General features: G+C 41.5%; 1 protein-coding gene across 2 annotated transcripts in view; it reads right to left on the bottom strand.

Annotated features, from left to right (window-relative positions):
• Positions 1-1566: 1566 nt before the first annotated feature.
• LOC143765003 (uncharacterized) overlaps positions 1567-19418 on the bottom strand; it is a 44204-nt gene continuing 26352 nt past the window's right edge. Inside the window, exons 2-8 of one of the 2 annotated variants that reach the window (XM_077251193.1) lie at positions 16071-16180; positions 13754-13874; positions 13456-13641; positions 13247-13370; positions 12992-13104; positions 4346-4451; positions 1567-3581 (exon numbers count right to left, since the gene is read on the bottom strand). In XM_077251193.1, the coding sequence (XP_077107308.1) occupies positions 2245-3581; positions 4346-4451; positions 12992-13104; positions 13247-13370; positions 13456-13641; positions 13754-13837 (1950 nt within the window). In that variant the 5' untranslated portion in view covers positions 13838-13874; positions 16071-16180 and the 3' untranslated portion in view covers positions 1567-2244. The remainder of the gene's footprint in view (positions 3582-4345; positions 4452-12991; positions 13105-13246; positions 13371-13455; positions 13642-13753; positions 13875-16070; positions 16181-19418) is intronic. The other variant, XM_077251192.1, reaches the window with a different exon arrangement.

Below are 19418 nucleotides of genomic sequence, written 5' to 3'. Positions count from 1 at the left end.
CCTTAAATCATAGAGATATGTCACACAAAATACTTAATAAGTAAAATTTCCCACATGTCTACTTTACATCAGCACAATTTTGGCAACAATTTTTCTTGTTCGGACGTTATAAGGGTTAAGAGTTGACCAGCGATTTCTCATTTTTCCAACAAAATTTACAAAACCAATTTTTTCAGGGACCACCTTGCATTTAAAGCGACTTTGGGGGTGGGGGGGTGGGTTTAATTTAACAGAAAATACCCAAAAGTGACTCCATTCTAAAAACTGCATCCCACCACATTCAAGAAGTTTATTAACCCTTCAGGTGCTTCACGAGAACTAAAGCAATGTGGAAGGAAAAAATGAACATTTTACTTTTTTCACAAAAAATTTACTTTGGAACCAATTTTTTTTTTTATTTTCACAAGGGTATCAGGAGAAAATGGAATAACATTTGTTGTGCAATTTCTCCTGAGTACGCCGATACCCCATATGTGGGGAAAAGCCACTGTTTGGGTGAATGGCAGGGCTCAGAAGAGAGGGAGCACCATTTGACTTTTTGAACGCAAAATTGGCTGGAATCAATGGTGGCACCATGTCACGTTTGGAGACCCCCTGATGTACCTAAACAGTGGAAATCCCCTAATTCTAACTCCAACCCTAACCCCAACACACCCCTAACCCCAACACACCCCTAACCCCAACACACCCCTAACCCTATCCCCCACCTTGACTAAAGCCCTATTTCCAGCTGCCGAAAAACACACTGCTGGCTCCACCATGCTTCACTGTGGGTTTTATATTATTTTGGTGATGCACAGTGTTGGCTTTACACCAAACATACCTTTTGGAATTATAGACAAAAAAAATCAACCTTGCTCTCATCAGAATATAACTTCGTTTCCCACGTGCTTTTGGCAGACTTGATGCAGGTTTTGGCAAAACACATCCAGACTTGGATGTCTTTCCTTATAAGAAAAGACTTACATTTTGCCACCCTACTACACATGTCAGACAAATCAAGAATACAGGAGATTGTCGTCACACGCAGTACACACATTCAGTACTTGCCAGAAATGCCTGCAGCTGCTTTAATGGTGCTTTACACCTCCTGGAAATCTCGCTGGCCAAATTTCTTCTCGTCTTTCATCAATTTTTTGAGGGACGTCCAGTTTTAGCTAATGTCATTGTTGTGCCAAATTTAAGCCACTTCTTGATGTCCAACCTCACAGTGTTCCATGGTATATTTAATGACCTTTACATTTTTTTGAACCTTTCTCCCGACATAAGTTTCAACAATAAGAGAACATAATGTCAGAAAAATCAGAACTGCTATAAGGGGTTAATCTGAATCACTGTAAATGAACGCAGATGTACTTACTCCTATTCAACATACGTTTAAATGTGATTAGCTAATTCTGAACACAAGCACATCCCCAATTATAAGAGAAACATCACTAGTGCAACCACATTTTTTAGTCTATTTTTATTTCCCCTCTCAAAATGATTTCAGTCTTAATGGATTTGTACACATAATGGTAAACATTGAAGGTGTTAAAAGTTCTGAAATTATTCTTTTGGTGTAGCTTTGTTTTTTTTTGTTTTTTTTTTAAGACATGACATTTAACCAGGCATTTTAGCAGGGGTGGGTAGACTTTTTATATCCACTGTATAGCTGACCAGGAAAATGAGCAGTTGAAAGAGTTTACTAATTTAATTTGCAGCAAAGGTAGTAGCCAATGATATGTTTATGAACAACATTAAATCAATGTATAAATGTCTATGTTGATTATATGACCATATGCATCCGTTTGCAAATACTGTAGCTGAAATACCTCAACTCAATAACTCAAAAGGGTTTTTACATACTTTTGACCATATAATTGTTAAAATTATAATAAAGGAAGACATAAAACCGAAAAAAAAAGTAATGATTATTGTCTACTGTACATTTGATATGGAAGTTGAAGATAATGGATATGTACAGATTTTGAGATCAGGATTAACCAAAAAAAAAAAAAATTATGCTTAGATGCTAATACTCATTCTGCTTTGAAGTCATACAATGTGAGATTTCTAAGTCTACCATTCTATTCCCTTTAGAGCATTCAAGTGGTGTCTTTCATGCGATATCAATTATGGTTAACATGTTTCAGAACATGAAGAGATATCACTAGGAACAAGAACCATGTGAATATCATCCCTATCACCAGGCTTCTTTGATGAATAGGATTTGGTAGAAATCCACGGACAGCAGCTGGTTTCTCAAATAGATGCAGATGACTTTCCAAACTTACAAACTTTCTGATGATCAACAAGGTAAGCCTTCCGTGTATAACACTTTCCACACTGAGAACATGAAAACGGTTTCTCTCCCATGTGCGATCGCTCATGTTGTACAAGGACTGATTTGTGTGAAAACCGCTTTTCACACATAGAGCAAGAAAATGGCTTCTCCCCCGTGTGAATACTATGATGTTCAATTAGACTGGCTTTCCGTGTAAAACATTTCCCACATTCAAAGCAAGTAAATGGTTTTTCTCCTACATGACTTCTCTCATGTTGGACAACAGCTGTTTTGTGTGAGAACCGTTTTCCACATACAGAACATGAAAATCTTTTCACTCCCATATGGATTCTCTGATGTTCAACAAGGTTTGCCTTCCGAGAGAAAAATTTCCCACACTCCAGACAAGAAAATGGCTTTTCTCCAGTATGAATTTTTTGATGCGTAACAAGGTTAAACTTCAACATGAAGCATTTTCCACAATCAGAACAAGAGAATGGTTTTTCCCCAGCATGAATTTTCAAGTGTTTATCAAGTTTACACTTTTTCACAAAACTTTTCCCACAGTCAGAACATGAAAATGGCTTCTCCCCTGTGTGAACTCTCTGATGTTTTACAAGGTTAGACCTTCTTGTAAAGCATTTCTCACACTCAGAACATGAAAAACACTTCTCTCCTGTATGAATGCTTTGATGTTGAATAAAATCAGATTTTTTTGAAAATCTTTCCCCACACTTAGTGCACAGAAACAGTTTATTGTCTGTGTGGTAAGTTCTCACATGTCTAAAAAGTTCAGATTTTCTGGCAAACCATTTTTCACAATCTAGACATGAAAATGGCTTTTCTCCTGTGTGAATTTTTTTATGTTGAGCAAGAGTAGACTTCAATCTAAAGCGTTTTCCACATTCAGAGCATGAAAATGGCTTCTCCCCTGTGTGAATTCTCATATGTTGAATAAAACCACTTTTTTGGGTAAAACATTTCCCACATACAGAACATGGAAAAGGTTTCTCTCCTGTATGAATTCTCAGATGCCGAAGAAGATTTGCTCTATTTTTGAAGTACTTCCCACATTCGGAACAAGGATAATATTTATCATCTCCGTGATCTGTACTTGAAACAATGAATGAACTATCCAGCGAATGTTCCTCAACATACGGATTAAATAACAAATTGCTACTGGGCAGGATAGCGGATATATCAGGTGTAAAAAAATTCTGTCCTTCAAATTCTTGTGTAAAGTTGTTAACTATACTTTTACAATCTGGAGGTAAAACCAGATGTCCACCTATGGCTTCTGTGGTGCTCAATAAACCTGTTGAATGAAAAACAAAACAGAAATTAAATTTGTACAAATGCTACCTCAATAAAAAAAAAAAAAAAAAAAAAAAACATCTAAAAGCCATTAAGTCAGAAAACCTATTGAAGTCCTGTCTAGATGGAAAGACTTGTATTCCCTCAATTACAGATGTTATAGACAGAATAATTAACAATAATATGTTTGAATATGCAATCAGAAATTACTAATTTTCAAGTTACGACTTGAAATGGTCCATATGAAACTTGATATATCCCCATAAATAGGAGTCCTTAAAAATAAAACTTGATCAAAATATGTATAGTGGGAATCTATACCATTTATTTTTGATTGAATAGACTTTAAGTTGTTTTTTTTCTGCAAATATTGTATAAGGTGCGAAAGGTTCAGTTGACCTTTTATGTATATGTATTTATGTTCCTATGTCCCTCCTATCTACATTCGGTTTCTCCAGGCCCCTTTCCTCCCATTGTTCTTGTTACATTTGCTATTTCTATGTGTATTCCCTTATGTCTGTATTGTAACCCTTTCCTAAAAAATTAATAAAAATAATTTGAAAAAAAAAATGTATCGAAGTCCTGAAGCAAAAGATATATGAACAATGCCAAAACCGTGAATACGACATCCTAAAACCACCAACAGGCATTTTTTTCAAACTAAGGTCTAGTAGATGCATCGTTTTGCTAAACTGAGGTTATGGAAATTAATGTTAATACAATAACAATTATCATTTGTCTGTTGTCAGAATACTCGTCACTCACCTGGGCTGATATATACACTGTCTTCCTCCTCCTTAAATTCGTTAGTCACCATGTCATTCTCATCTTCCTCAGTAACTTCAACTTTAATATGAATCAGATCTTCATCCTGAACATACAAAACCCATACATAAAGTTTGATTTATGTACCTGATCTTGTACCCATTAAGGACAGCACCAACAGGTCACAAGAACTTTTTTTTTTAATCTACACATTCCTAGAACCAGAACTTTAGCATGTTTCCATCAATATTGCCAAATAAGAGCTTGTTTTTGCCAAAAAGATGTGTTTTTAAGATAGTCAGCCTGACAAAACCACTGACAGCGTTATAAAGAGAATGGCGAAAGCAACGTGAACACATCTAAGTTGAGAATACAAGTTGCATGAAAAACACAAGTTAAAGACGCTGTCCACTACTTTATCCGACACCTGCCGATCAGCTGTTCCCGGCGTCTGCCACTGGGTGGAACTTTGATGTGCAAGCCGGTGGTGTAATTCACTTGCCCTGCTGATAACACTCAAGGCAGAGATCAAATCGAAAGTTTAATGTTACAGGTTTTTAAAAAAGTCAACACGTTTCAAGGTTCTACATGACCTCTTCATCAGGACAAAAAACAAAAAAGGATAGCGGTCACGAAAGTTCATCTTATAAGCGGTCATGTTTTGAAAAAACCCGCCAACCCGGCCACATGACTGAATAGAGTTCAAAGAGTTAATCCGGATTCATGTGGGTGTTCGGCATATGTAACAATTCTTATCATACAGATTATTAATACATTTATATACAGGGTGGGCCATGTATATGGATACACCTAAATAAAATGGGAATGGTTGGTGATATCAACTTCCTGTTTGTGGCCCATTAGTATATGAGAGGGGGAAAACTTTTCAAGATGAGTGGTGACCATGGCGGCCATTTTGAAGTCAGCCATTTTGGATCCAACTTTATTTTTTCCAATGGGAAGAGGGTCATGTGACACATCAAACTTACTGAGAATTTCACAAAGAAAACAATGGTGACTTTATTCTTTCATGAGTTATTTACAATATTCTCTGTGTTTACTGCCATTGACATGTCGCAGAGGTTAACATGTGAGGAGCGGATAGAAATTGTGTTGATGTCTGGTGAATGCAGTCCCCGGGTCATTGCAGCAGATTTCAATGCAAGACACCCTACGCAAGAAAACTGTCATCATTCCCATTTTATTTAGGTGTATCAATATAAATGGCCCAGCCAAAAAAGTCTGCCTCATCACTGAACATAATGTTCTGTGTAAACTGAGGGTCCTGTTCCAATTTTTGTTTTGCCCATTCTGCAAGTTCAGCGCGCCGATCTGGCATCAGTCGAACATCCCTTCGGCAGATATTAGCTACTGACAAATGGCACCCCTTACAAAATCCAGCTGCTGCAGCATTTCAATGAGGATGACCCAGATCGGCACGCTGAATTTGCAGAATGGGCAAAACAAAAATTGGAACAGGACCCTCAGTTTACACAGAACATTATGTTCAGTGATGAGGCAGACTTTTTTGGCTGGGCCATTTATATTGATACACCTAAATAAAATGGGAATGATGACAGTTTTCTTGCGTAGGGTGTCTTGCATTGAAATCTGCTGCAATGACCCAGGTACTGCATTCACCAGACCAACACAATTTCTATCCGATCCTCATGTATTAACCTCTGCGACAGGTCAATGGCTGTAAACAAAGAGAAACTTGTAAATAACTCATGAAAGAATAAAGTCATGTTAAAATCAAGCACACCATTGTTTTCTTTGTGAAATTCTCAAAAAGTTTGATGTGTCATATGACCCTCTTCCCATTGGAAAAAATAAAGTTGGATCCAAAATGGCCAACTTCAAAATAGCCACCTTCAAAATGGCTGCCATGGTCACCACCCATCTTGAAAAGTTTTCCCCCACCCATATACTAATGTGCCTCAAACAGGAAGTTGATATCACCAACCATTCCCATTTTATTTAGGTGTATCCATATACATGGCCCACCCTGTAGATTTTATTCAAACTATAAATAAATTAAATTAAAACATTAAGAAAAATTATTAAAATGGAACTTCTCAATTGTGGAGCTGCTCAGTCTTCTGATAGTGGCCGCGGCAGGGTACTGCACATCCACCTCCTATTGATGTGAATACGAGGCGGCTGTGCAGTACCCTGCCGTGGTCACTATCAGAAGAAGGAGCAGCTTCGTAATTGACAAGTTCTGGCCGGTGGCCGATGACAACACTGAGAACAGCTGACCGATGAGAATGTCAGGTGTTGGACCCCAAACAATCCAACTTTGATGACCTATTAGATGGAACAGTGATGTGCATGGAAGGGAGGTAATATGCAAATGAACATCGGAGGAATAGTTTTCTTCTAGGCACTGCACAACACCGCCTGGAAGAACTAATTAGCAAAAAAAGATTGAAAGTCTATTACTTAAGCGCTTCTTTGAGGAACACAGGTAACCATGGGTGTATGCTGCGGTCACTAGGAGGCTGACACTAGCCCAAAAAAAATAAAAAATTTGGTCCTCCTCATTAGTATAGACCCACCAACAGACACAAAGCTAGTCAGTTTAAGCTTAGTGTCTGTAGCACTAATGTTCCCATTAATCTTTTTCACTTTTCTCTTTTAGGTTCTTCAAGGGCAGAAGGTAGGACCCTATCCCCTGCCACTTCTTAGTGTCCAGGGTGATTCACGGTGGTTGGTCCTTGCCTTATATCCCACCACAGCCCTCTCCTTGGAGCGGGCTGGGAGGAAGACGGTGGTCCCTATCCCAGGTGACCTTACCCCTTCTCATGAGTCGACATGTTCTTCTGCACTGTCAAGGACCATGACTGTGTGGGAAGTGGGACGCCTTATCAATACCAGGAAGCCGTCCTTTTCTGAAAGCAGGCCTCTGATGCCATCCTCAAGAATGCGAAGAAGAAATAGGGACTTACTCATCAGGTACTGTCCCCTCTTCCTTCAAAATGCGGCGGGGGTGCATAAGAGTTGCTGCTGATGCTCTGAGCGGCGCCCTTTTCAGATATTCCCTCCCCAGCTGCACTGATAATCGTACCCTTTCTGCCCACCCTCTCTTTTCCTGTCATCGCACAGCAACCTTGGCGCTCTTGCTTCTTTCAAACGCCCCAGTCACAGCGCGTGTTTCATTTTAAGCCGTCCCATGGCCAGCCCATCCAATCATTAGTGTACCTTGGGCATGCCCATTCCCTGTCCACCTGTCTCACATCTGTCAGCCAAGACGGTCTTAAGGATATCTCCTCCCTTATGGATTCTACTGACATACAGGTCGAGGCTTAACCATACCTGCCTTCGAGGCTGCTGGCGCATCCCTCTGCCCTGTATTTACTTCCACGTAGGTGGCTAAATCAGTTTCCGCCTGGGCAAAACTTTTCCAGCAGGGCATACTATCATTTGCCCTCCCGACAAGCTGGCCGACCTTGATCGCTCAAGCGGGGAAGTACCTGCTCACCGAGTCTTTAAACGCTGCTAGCTGCTCTGTCTGCGTTACTACTAATATCGTCACAATTTGGAGAGTTCTCTGGCTCAAGGCCTGGAAGGCGGAGTCAGCCTCCAAGAAGTCGCTCATTAACCTTCACTTTCAAGAAGCAAGACTCTTTGGCACCAAACTGGATCAGATAATTATTGACACTACAGGGTTAAGAACAACTCCCTTCCTCAACCCAAGCGCCCCTTTCCAAGGAGACGCTCTTTTCAATTTTGTCCCTTTCAGCAAATTCCCTCCACAGGAACCCTCTCCCAGCAGGAATGTCCACCCGCTCAGCGGGAGAGACGTAAGCCATCGTTTAAACAAGCTACTAACCCGATCCAATAGATTCTCTTCAGCATGATGGGTGATACCCACTTGGAACTCCTCCCAGAGTGGGCGGCTGTCTTCTCTTCCCGGACGCATGGCTGTCGGTAGTTGATGACGCCTGGGTCAGAGAGATCGTGACTTCCAGCTACAAGCTAGAATTCTCATCCCCTCCCACAAAATGGTTCTTCATGTCTCATCCACCAAGACTACCAGCTCAGGTCCCAGGTTTCTTTCAAGCCATCTCCTCTCTCCTCCCAGCAGGAGTCATCGTCCCTGTTCCCTCCCAAGAACATTTTTCCGGTTTCTATTCCAATCTTTTCACTGTCCCAAAGAAGGACGGCTCTCGGTCTAAATCCTGGACCTCAAGCGTGTGAACAGACACACCCGTCTCTGCTATTTCCAAATGGCGTCCCTCCCGCTTGGTAATCACCTCAAAGGAACCCGAGCAGTTTCTCCACTAGATGGATATTCAGGATGTGCATCTCCACAATCTGATTTGTGTGCCTCATCAGAGATTTCTCAGATTTGTGGTTCAGGGAAGTCATTATCAGTTCACACGTCTGCCCTTTGGTCTGGCCTCTGCTCCCAGTGTGTTCACGAAGGTGATGGTGTCAGTCAAGGCCATCCTGCATTCCAGGGGATTGTCATTATCTCTTACCTGGAAAACCTTTTAATCAAGGGGCTTTCCTTCAGAGACTGTTGTCATAGTCTTCAGATTACCCTGGACACTCTTGCCCGGCTGAATAGTCAACAAGACAATGTCTTCGCTGATTCCGGTGCAAAAAAAATTACTTTATTGGGGATGCTGTTCGACATCAACTGTGCCAAATTCTTTCTCCTGGAAGAGAAGATCTCAGCCCTGCACCAGGGAATCCATTCTCTGAAAAACCCATCCTCTCACCCCCTTTGACTCTGTATGAGTGTGCTGCGAAAAATGACTGCGGCCATGGATGCCATGCCTTTTGCCCAATTTCACACCCGTCCAATTTAGATGGCCCTATTGTCAGCATGGGACAAGAAGGTGTCTTCCTTGGACCATCCAATTATCCTACCCCCTAGAGTGCGTCAGTCATTTACATGGCGGACTCTTCACTTGTCAATTTCGCCTTAGGAGATCTTTTCTTCCTCTCCATTGCAAGGTTGTTACAACCGATGCAAGTCTTCTCGGTTGTGGAGCAGTACTTCTGATTCATGCAGACCATGGCCGCTGGAGCCCTCAGGAAGCTACCCTACCAATCTTCGAGATCAGGGCAATCTACATCTCCCTTCTGCACTGGCAGGAACTCCTCACAGGCCACCTGGTTCGCATCCAGTCAGACAATGCCACGGGCGTGACATACATAAACCACCAGGGCAGAACGTGAAGCAGATCTCTTCTGGCGGAGGTCTCTAGGATACTAGTCTGGGCTAAAAATCATGTAACCGCAATCTCCGCATTCAGGGAGTAAAAAATTGGGCCAGGGTCTTGCCTCGGGCGAGTCGTCACTCAACTCTGTAGTGTTCGACCAGATTTGTCAGAAATGGGGCACCCCCAACGTAGATCTGATGGGAGTCTCGGATGAATGCTACAGGTGCCTCGCTTCATAGCCATGTTGCGACCTTCGGGCGATTGGCCAGGATGCCCTGGTCCTGTCTTGGTCTCTATTTCGCCTTCCATATCTCATGCCAGCTCTCCCCTTGACTCTGAGAGCCATCAAGAAGATCAAGTCAGATGGAGTACCAGTAATTCTGGTGGCTTCGGACTGGCAAAGATGGGCCTTGTACGCAGAGCTGGTAAACATGCTCGCAGACACTCCCTGGAAACTTCCAGACCATCCGGATTTCCTTTTGCAGGTTTCCATCTTCCAAAATTCTCATTCGCTGAATTTAATGGCATGGCGGTTGAGACCGGCATTTTGAAGGAAGCAAGTTTTTTTACCTCGGGTCATACATACCATGTTCATTGGGAGAAAGCTTGTGTCTTCATGCATTCATCATTGAACCTGGAGGGACTATTTTCACTAGAGTGAAGACAATCCGTCCTCTCCCATGTCCTTCTCACTTACATCCATCCTGGCTTTTCTCCAGTCTGGTCTCGATTCCTAGCTTTCTCTCTGCACTCTTAAGGGCCAAGTCTCTGCTCTCTCAATCCTGTTTCAGAGGGATGTGGCATCTCAGCCCCAGGTCAAGACCATCCTCAAGGGCGTTGATCATCTGGCACCACCATATCAGCCACCAGTAGATCCATGGGACCTTAACTTGCTCCTATGTGCCATTCAGCATTTTCTATTCAAACCCATACAGGACATTACAACTTCCCTTCTTTCCTTTTTGGTGGCCATCAAGTCTATCAGGCGAGTTTCAGAACTGGCGTCTCTCCTGTCGTTCTCCTTTTATCGTTCCCCATAAGGACAAGGTTGTCCTCAGACCGGTTCCTTCATTCCTTCCCAAGATAGTTTCCCTCCTTCTACATCAATGAGGATATCGTTCTGCCTTCCTTTTGCCCCTCCCCTGTTCATCACCTGGATGAACCAGTCTTATGTCATGCCCAAAAAGTTTTAAATATCAACACATTAAAAGGCCCACAACATTTTTATGTTTTTATCCATGGACCTGTATGAGGGCTACTTTTTTTTTTCTTTAAAGGCACAACATGTAAATTTTATTGCTATCATTTAGGGGAAACATGACTTTGATCACTTTTTTCATGTTTTTTTGGGGTGTGGGGAAGCAGGATACCAATTTTATAAACTAGTTTTTCTTCCTATAAGAAAACATTGCTTTTTTTCCTTTGATTTTAGTTGTATGCTACTTTTTTTTCACATAATGTTTTAGACCCATGAAGGAACTTAAACATACAATTATTTCAATAGCAAAATACACTCACTGCAGACATAAGGGCCTGTGTCAGGCTCCCCTGCTGCCAACAGTGAACCAAAACTTTCCATCATGTCATCATCGATAGGCTGACAAAGAGCCCTCTTGCGCTGTTAAAAGTCCTTAGATATCACGATCACAAATGACAACAGCATCTAAAGGATTTAAAGGTCAAGTATTTAAGTTTAATGTACGGGTGACTAGGACCCGTAGAAGCGTTGTGTAAGCGTGAAACTGCTGTCGTCCCTAGAACCACCGCTCTACACCTGCTCACTGCCTGTATGTCCCATCATCTGGATTAAAGGACTTTTATACTTCAGAATGTGTCAAGGCTGCGCTTTTTCTCCTCGTCAGCATACTTATGAACTTTATGCGAGCACCACTGTTACTTCTGCTGTGCTGCACATAGTTCACTATAGAGGGAGGATTGGCAATCATGATAAATACATTGGTGCCTGTTCAGCTTAATCTTGTGATTTTTATACACCTTCCAACAAGACAATGACCCAAAGAATACTGCTAAAACACTCGAGTGGTTTATGAGGAAAAGTGTAAGGGTATGTGCACACGTCAGGATTTCTTGCAGAAATTTCCTGAAGAAAACCGGAAATTTTCTGCAAGAAATCCGCATGTTTCCTTTTGCGTTTTTTTCCCTTTTTTTACGCGTTTTTTTTAGCATTTTGCAAGCGTAATTAGCTAAAGTTTTCCAAGCGATCTGTAGCATCGCTTGGAAAACTGATTGACAGGTTGGTCACACTTGTCAAACATAGTGTTTGACAAGTGTGACCAACTTTTTACTATAGATGCAGCCTATGCAGCATCAATAGTAAAAGATAATGTTAAAAAAAATAAAAAAAATAAAAAAACAGTTATACGCACCTTCTGCAGACAGCCGATCTCCTCAGCGGCTTCCGTTCCTATAGATGGTGTGTGCAGGACCTTCGATGATGTCGCGGTCACGTCATCGCAGGTCCTTCACACACACCAGCTATAGGAACGAAAGCGGCAGCGTGCACCGCTGAGAGGCGGGAAGACTCCGGGGGCCATCGAAGGTGAGTATATGACTATATTTTTTTTAAAAATTTATTTTTTTTTTTTTATTTTTCACCAATTATAGGGTGCCCAGTCCGTGGAGGAGAGTCTCCTCTCCTCCACCCTGGGTACCAACCGCACATGATCCGCTTACTTCCCACATGGTGGGCATAGCCCCGTGCGGGAAGTAAGCAGATCAATGCATTCCTAGGTGTGCGGAATCCCCGCAATTCCGCAAATTTAATGAACATGTTGCTTTTTTTTTTCCGCGATGCGATTTTTTCACGGAAAAAAATGCAACATTTGCACAAGATATGCGGAATACACTGAAAATAATGGGAGGCATATGTAAGCGTTTTTTTCGCGTTTTTATCACCTTTTTATAGCGAAAAAAACGTGAAAAAATACCGAACGTGTGCACATGGCCTAAATGTTTTGTAGTGGCCTAGTCAAAGCACAGCCCTTAATCCAATTGAGAATCTGTGGTCAAACTTGAAGATTGCTGTTCACCGGAGGAAACCATCTAACTTGAAGGAGCTGGAGCAGCTTTGCCTTGAGGAATGGGCAAAAACCCAAGTGGCAAGATTTGGATAAGTCTCTGAGCTTTCCACAGCGACCTCCAGCTGTACAAAATACTGAGTTTAGGGGGAGGGGGTGAATATTTATGCACATTGAAGTTTCCAGTTATTTTGTCCCATTTGTTGTTTGCTTCAGAATAAAAAGAAAACAAAATGTTCCCAATTGTAGGCATGTTCTTTACATGAACTGATTGAAACCCTTAAAAAAAAAAACAAGCAAACAAAAAAACAGTAAAACTCCAGGTTGTAAGGTAGCAAAACAAGAAAAAGGAGGTGAATATTTTCACAAACCACTGTATGTATGCTTCATGGTGGTTAAAGTGGTGGTGGAAAAGATAAAAAACCTCAAACCTCAGTTTGGGTTACATGAACATCTTGAAGCTCACAGTGATCTTCCTCTGCAGAATCTTGGGAACACAAGGGATTAACACATCTTTCTGGTAGATGTCTGTTGCTGGATTTATCTGTAAAAAAAATAAATAAAAAAAAATAAAAAAAGAAACACATTGACTTAAGACACATGACAATAATATAGTTATGTGATTATCAGGTTATGTAGATGACCGTCAAAACTGCTCTTCACCATCAACAAGACTCTGGATTTACCTAGTGATATGATGGACTGGTGGTCCTCCATCATGACGTCTTTGTACAGATCCTTGTGTCCTTCTATATACTCCCACTGCTCCATGGAGAAATGGACAGTGACATCCTGACACCTTATAGGAACCTGACACACAATGATACAGTCATCATCCAGACACATCTTCCCTTGTGTTACTGTATAATGCCCCAGTATTCCCAGCAGCGCTCACCTCTCCAGTCAGCAGCTCAATCATCTTGTTGGTGAGGTCCAGGATCTTCTTATCAGGATATTCGGTTGTCAGGGAGCGAAATGGAGGCTCCTTGATGGGGTTCTGGGTCTTGCTCCATTCTCCTAGCACATAAGAGCAGCTGGTGGTCACACATTGACCGGGAGTCTTCTTCACTACTGTGTAATCCTGAGTGTGGTGTCAAACAATGACATATACATTTTAACATCCACATGTCCATTTTCAACCATGTTGCTTACAGTTAAGAGTAAGGTCATGTGACATTTCCAGAAACCCTCACCTCTCCAGTCAGCAGATAGATGATTTCCAGTGTGAGGTTCAATATACTTTTGGTCATGAGGTTTTTCTCTTTTTCCATTCTCATCTAATCATTTCATCCATTTAGGACTCTCCCGTACACACTAGATGCAAAGAAGAATCAGACAAGAAATATTTTAGATAAATTTGCTATAAAAACATAATACAGAGAAGATAATACTGCTGAAATCAAAGATCTTGAATCCCCAAGTCAGTCTGAAATGTACAAACTTTCTAATCACTGCAATAAACTAAACAAGATCTCTAAACAAAAGTAATATAACAAGTAAATGTCTTTTATCAACTACTGAAGGCTCAGAATTATTCAGTCCCTTCCCGACAATCATCTTTAGTACTTAGCAGAGCATCTTAGCCTGTTATAACCAGCTGTAAATTATGTATAATAAAACATCAGGTTCTGGCAGGGTTCCTGAGGAATCTTAGCTCATTTCTCTTAGGAATTGGCATCCAGCTCACTAATATTCTTGTATTTGATGGTGAAACCGCCTTTTTAAAAATCACACCAAAGTTTTTTTCTCTTGGAAACAGGTCAGAAAACTGCAATTGCCACTCTAAAATCTTCCAGGATTTCTTCTAAAACCAAGCTTTGTTGGATGTTGAGTTATGCTTGAGATTATTGTCCTGTTGGAAGGTCCAATGATGCCCCAGCTTCAGTTCGAAAGCATTTCTTGATACTTGATTGACTCCATTTTCCCCTCCACACGCTGCAGGTTTTCAGTGCTAAAGGAAGAAAAGCAGCCCCAGAAGATCACATAGCCACTGCCATGTTTCACTATAGGTATTGCAGAGCCACCACCATGCTTCACTGTAGGCAGGGTGTTCTTTTCAGTGTATACTTAATCCTTGCTCGAGACATGGGTCTGAAAAGATCCAGTTTAATTTTATTGCTTGACAGAACAGCATCCACAAATTTTTGCATATTTATGTGGTTTGGAACATATTGAACCCAACTTTTCTTGCGCTTTTGAGTCTGTACATGACTAAGGCCTCGCTATAGGCCAAAACATGTTGCGCTAGATGTCCATTGGTTTGATCTGACTGCATATAACTGCTTTTTTTCACATTTTTTAACGATTTCTCAATAAATGAAAGTCTTATACAAATAAGACCTTTGAGGGTGCAGTGGATTCTACATCGCCGGGTCACATATCTTTTGTCTGGATTTGAGTCTGTAAAGGTGTATGTCAGAGTTTGGCATGGACACCATCAGTATTTAGTATGCAGCTTAGGGTATGTTCACACTGCGTCTTTTTCCTCCGTTTGTTTTAGTAGGTGCCCTCAAAAAATGGCGGAGAAAGCACAAAAAAAAAACTATTAAAAGAACTGTCCACTTAATTTGTATTGGAAAAAGACTTACTGTTAATACGTTCAGGTTTTTGAACGTCTTTTAAGCGGATCAAGCTTTCAAGGACGCCAAGTGATTAAAATAAGTAACTTGTACATTCTTCAGGCAATTTCTGCTTGGAAGACACTTCGTACTCGACAGAACAAACGTCAACTGGAAGGTTCTAAAAGATGTCAGTGATCTTCTTGAGCAATCTGCCAGCATTTCTGCTTTAAAAAAAAAATAAAAAAATAGCATTTTCTTTATAGTTTAAAGGAATTCAAAGACTGTCTGGAAACTGCCGTTAGAAAGGTGACCAAAAAATGATTAAAACAGAAGATTCTAAACAAAACAAAAAAGACACTTAAGGTTCACAAAACTCCAAAAAAAAAGTGGCAATTTCTAAAGCATCTTCTGCTTGAAAAACGGATGTTTTTGATAGCCAAAAAAAGAAGCAGTGTAAACATACCATTATTACGCAAACTGAAACCTCTGTCTGCTGCCACCTATTCTTGCTGTGGGTCTTTACCAGTCACAATGGTTTTTGACCACTTGCCTCTTCAGGAATCTGGTGGCAGCTGGTGATGTCTCTCTTATTGCCACGTCCACGTAGTGTAAACTGCACTCCTTTAACTTTTAGCTTGTGCCCATTTTCTGTTATTTCTATCGTATCAGGACTTTATAGCCCAACAGTATGTGTATGCTGCCCTCCAGATATGATGTGACTTCAAATGTGACAACTGCAGCCTGTGATTGACTGCGATGGTTGCATGTGACTAGACATCACTGCAGAAAAAGCCATTGTTAGGGACCCCTGTTCAGCATGATAAATTTTACGTAGGCTCCATTCATGGCCCCCATAAAGTATGATTGTGACGACAACATTTTTCTTTACCCCCAAGGGTGGTTTGCATGTTAATGAGACGGCCAATTTTTACAATTCTGACCACTGTACCTTTCATGAGGTAATAACTCTGGAACGCTTCAACGGATCCCGGTCATTCTGACATTGTTTTCTTGTGACGTATTTTACTTCACGTTAGTGGCAAAATTTCTTTGATATGACTTGCGTTTATTTGTGGAAAAAAAGAAAGGAAATTTGGCGAAAATTTTGAAAATTTCGCAACTTTCCAACTTTGAATTTATGCCCTTAAATCAGAGATATGTCACAAAATACTTAGTTATGCTACGTTCACATTAGCGGCGGGCGCCGCAGCGGCGCCGCATGCGTCATGCGCCCCTATATTTAACATGGGGGCGCATGGACATGCGTCGCACTTGCGTTTTGCGCCGCATGCATCGCTGCGGCGCCTGCGTCCGGGCGCAGAGGACGCAGCAAGTTGCATTTTTGCTGCGTCCAAAATCAATTAAAAAAAAGACGCATGCGGCGCAAAACGCAGCGTTGTGCATGCGTTTTGCTGCGTTTTTGTTTGCGTTGTGCGCTGCGGCGCCCGACGCAAATGTGAACGTAGCATAAGTAACATTTTCCACAGGTCTACTTTACATCAGCACAATTTCGGAACCAAAAATTTTTTTTTATTAGGAAGTTATAAGGGTTAAAAGTTGACCAGTGATTTCTCATTTTTACAACACCATTTTTTTTTTAATTTTAAGGGACCACATCACATTTAAAGTCACTTTGAGGGGTGTACATGACAGAAAATTCCCAAAAGTGAAACCATTCTAAAAACTGCACCCCTCAAGGTGCTTAAAACCACATTCAAGAAGTTTAACCCTTCAGGTGCTTCACAGGAATTTTTGGAATGTTTAAAAAAATAAAAAAAAAAAACCAAAAAACTAACATTTAACTTTTTTTTTCCACAAAAAATTAACTTCAGATCCAATTTGTTTATTTTACCAAGGGTAAAAGGAGAAATTGGCTGGAATTGAGATCGGACGTCGGGTTGTGTATGGAGAGCCCCTGATGTGCCTAAACAGTGGAAATCCCCTAATTCTAACTCCAACCCTAAGGGTACCGTCTCACAAAATGATTTACCAACGATCACGACCAGCGATACGACCTGGCCGTGATCGTTGGTAAGTCGTTGTGTGGTCGCTGGGGAGCTGTCACACAGGCCGCTCTCCAGCGACCAACGATGCCGAGGACCCCGGGTAACCAGGGTAAACATCAGGTTACTAAGCGCAGGGCCGCGCTTAGTAACCCGATGTTTACCCTGGTTACCGTCGTAAATGTAAAAAAACACCAAACAGTACATACTCACATTCCGGTGTCCGTCAGGTCCCTCGCAGTCTGCTTCCCGCTCTGACTGAGTGCCGCCGTAAAATGAAAGCAGATCACAGCGGTGACGTCACCGCTGTGCTCTGCTCTTACTTTCCGGCCGGCAGACAGTCAGAGCGGGAAGCAGACTGCGAGGGACCTGGCGGACACCGGAATGTGAGTATGTACTGTTTGGTTTTTTTTACTTTTACGATGGTAACCAGGGTAAACATCGGGTTACTAAGCGCGGCCCTGCGCTTAGTAACCCGATGTTTACCCTGGTTACAAGCGAACGCATCGTTGGATCGGTGTCACACACACCGATCCAACGATGACAGCGGGAGATCCAGTGACGAAAGAAAGTTCCAAACGATCTGCTACGACGTACGATTCTCAGCGGGGTCCCTGATCGCTGCTGCGTGTCAGACACAGCGATATCGTATGGATATCGCTGGAACGTCACGGATCGTGCCGTCGTAGCGACCAAAGTGCCACTGTGTGACGGTACCCTAACCCGAACACACCCCTAAGCCTAATCCCAACCGTAAACGTAATCCAAACCCTAACCTTATCTCTAGCGATAACTTTAGCCCCAACCCTAACCCTAACGGGAAAATGGGAATAAATACATTTTTATTTTATTATTTGTCCCTAACTAAGGGGGTGATAAAGGGAAGTTTGATTTACTTTAGCGGGTTTTTGTTTGGCAGCTGTCACACACTAAAAGACACTTTTTATTGCAAAAAAATAGTTTCTGACTCACCACATTTTGAGAGCTGTAATTTTTCAATATTTTGGCCCACAGAGTCATGTGAGGTCTTATTTTTTGCGGGGTTGACGTTTTTATTGGTATCATTTTCAGGCACATTACTTTTTTTTTTTTTTAATCGCTTTTTATTACAATTTTTGGGAGGCAGAATAAAGAAAAACCAGCAATTCATGGATAGCAGATAAGACATCATGGGGCATTTATACTGTTCCAAGTGTGGTAAAATTGATAAAGCAGTTTTATTATTCAGGTCAGTATGATGACAGCGATACCTCATTTAAATCATTTTATGTTTTGGCGCTTTTATAATAAAAACTATTTTATATAATAAAAAAATAATTTTGGCATCGCTTTATTCTGAGGGCTTTAACTTTTTATTTTTTTGCTGATGATGCGATATGGCAACTCGTTTTTGCTGGACAAGATGAAGTTTTCAGCGGTACCATGTTTATTTATATCTGTCTTTTTGATCGCGTATTATTCCACTTTTTGTTCAGCGGTATGATGATAAAGCATTGTTTTTTGCCTCTTTTTACGGTGTTCACTGAAGGGGTTTAGTGGGACACTTATAGGTCGGCTTGTTATGGATGTGGTACACTAAATGTGTACCTTTATTGTTTGTTTTTTATTTACATAAAGAAATGTGTTTTTTTTCTTTATTTAGTATTTCTTTAAAAATATATACGGTACTTACACAGAAAAAAAAAAAATTATATATATAATTTTTTTTTACTTTTTTACATTGTCCCAGGATGGGACATCACTGTATAAAGTCAAATCGGTGATCTGACACTTTGCAGGGCTCTGTACAAGATAAGCTATCTGACAGGCAGTGAAGGAGGTTTGCCGGCGCCTGCTCTCAGCAGGCACCGACAAGCCACCTCCCTGCAGAACCCTGCAGCCATCTTGGATACGGGGGCCTGCAGGGAGGAGACCCTAGGAACAACACAATCACATCGCGTTGTTCTGAAAGTCTCAGGGAAGCACGCAGGGAGCCCCCTCCCTGCGCGATGCTTCCCTATGCCACCGGAATGCTGCAATCTTGTTTAATCGCAGTGTTTCGGGGGTTAAAGTGCAGGGAGCGGTCCGTTAACACTCCTGGCACATAGTGCCGGGTGTCAGCTGTGATAATCAGCTGACACCTGGCCGCGCTCCCCTCGTGAGGCAGCTGATAGCGTATGACATACTATCCCGTCCATGGGAATTAAGTCCCAGGTCACATGGATGGGATAGTACGTCCGATGGCAGAAAGGGGTTAATTAACCAGACGTCTATTATCAGCAAGCCAGGAGGCATAGACTTATCTATATGATGAA

Source organism: Ranitomeya variabilis, chromosome 4, assembly GCF_051348905.1.
Source record: "Ranitomeya variabilis isolate aRanVar5 chromosome 4, aRanVar5.hap1, whole genome shotgun sequence".
Lineage (NCBI taxonomy): Eukaryota > Metazoa > Chordata > Amphibia > Anura > Dendrobatidae > Ranitomeya > Ranitomeya variabilis.
This window is presented reverse-complemented; position numbering and strand designations above follow the sequence as displayed.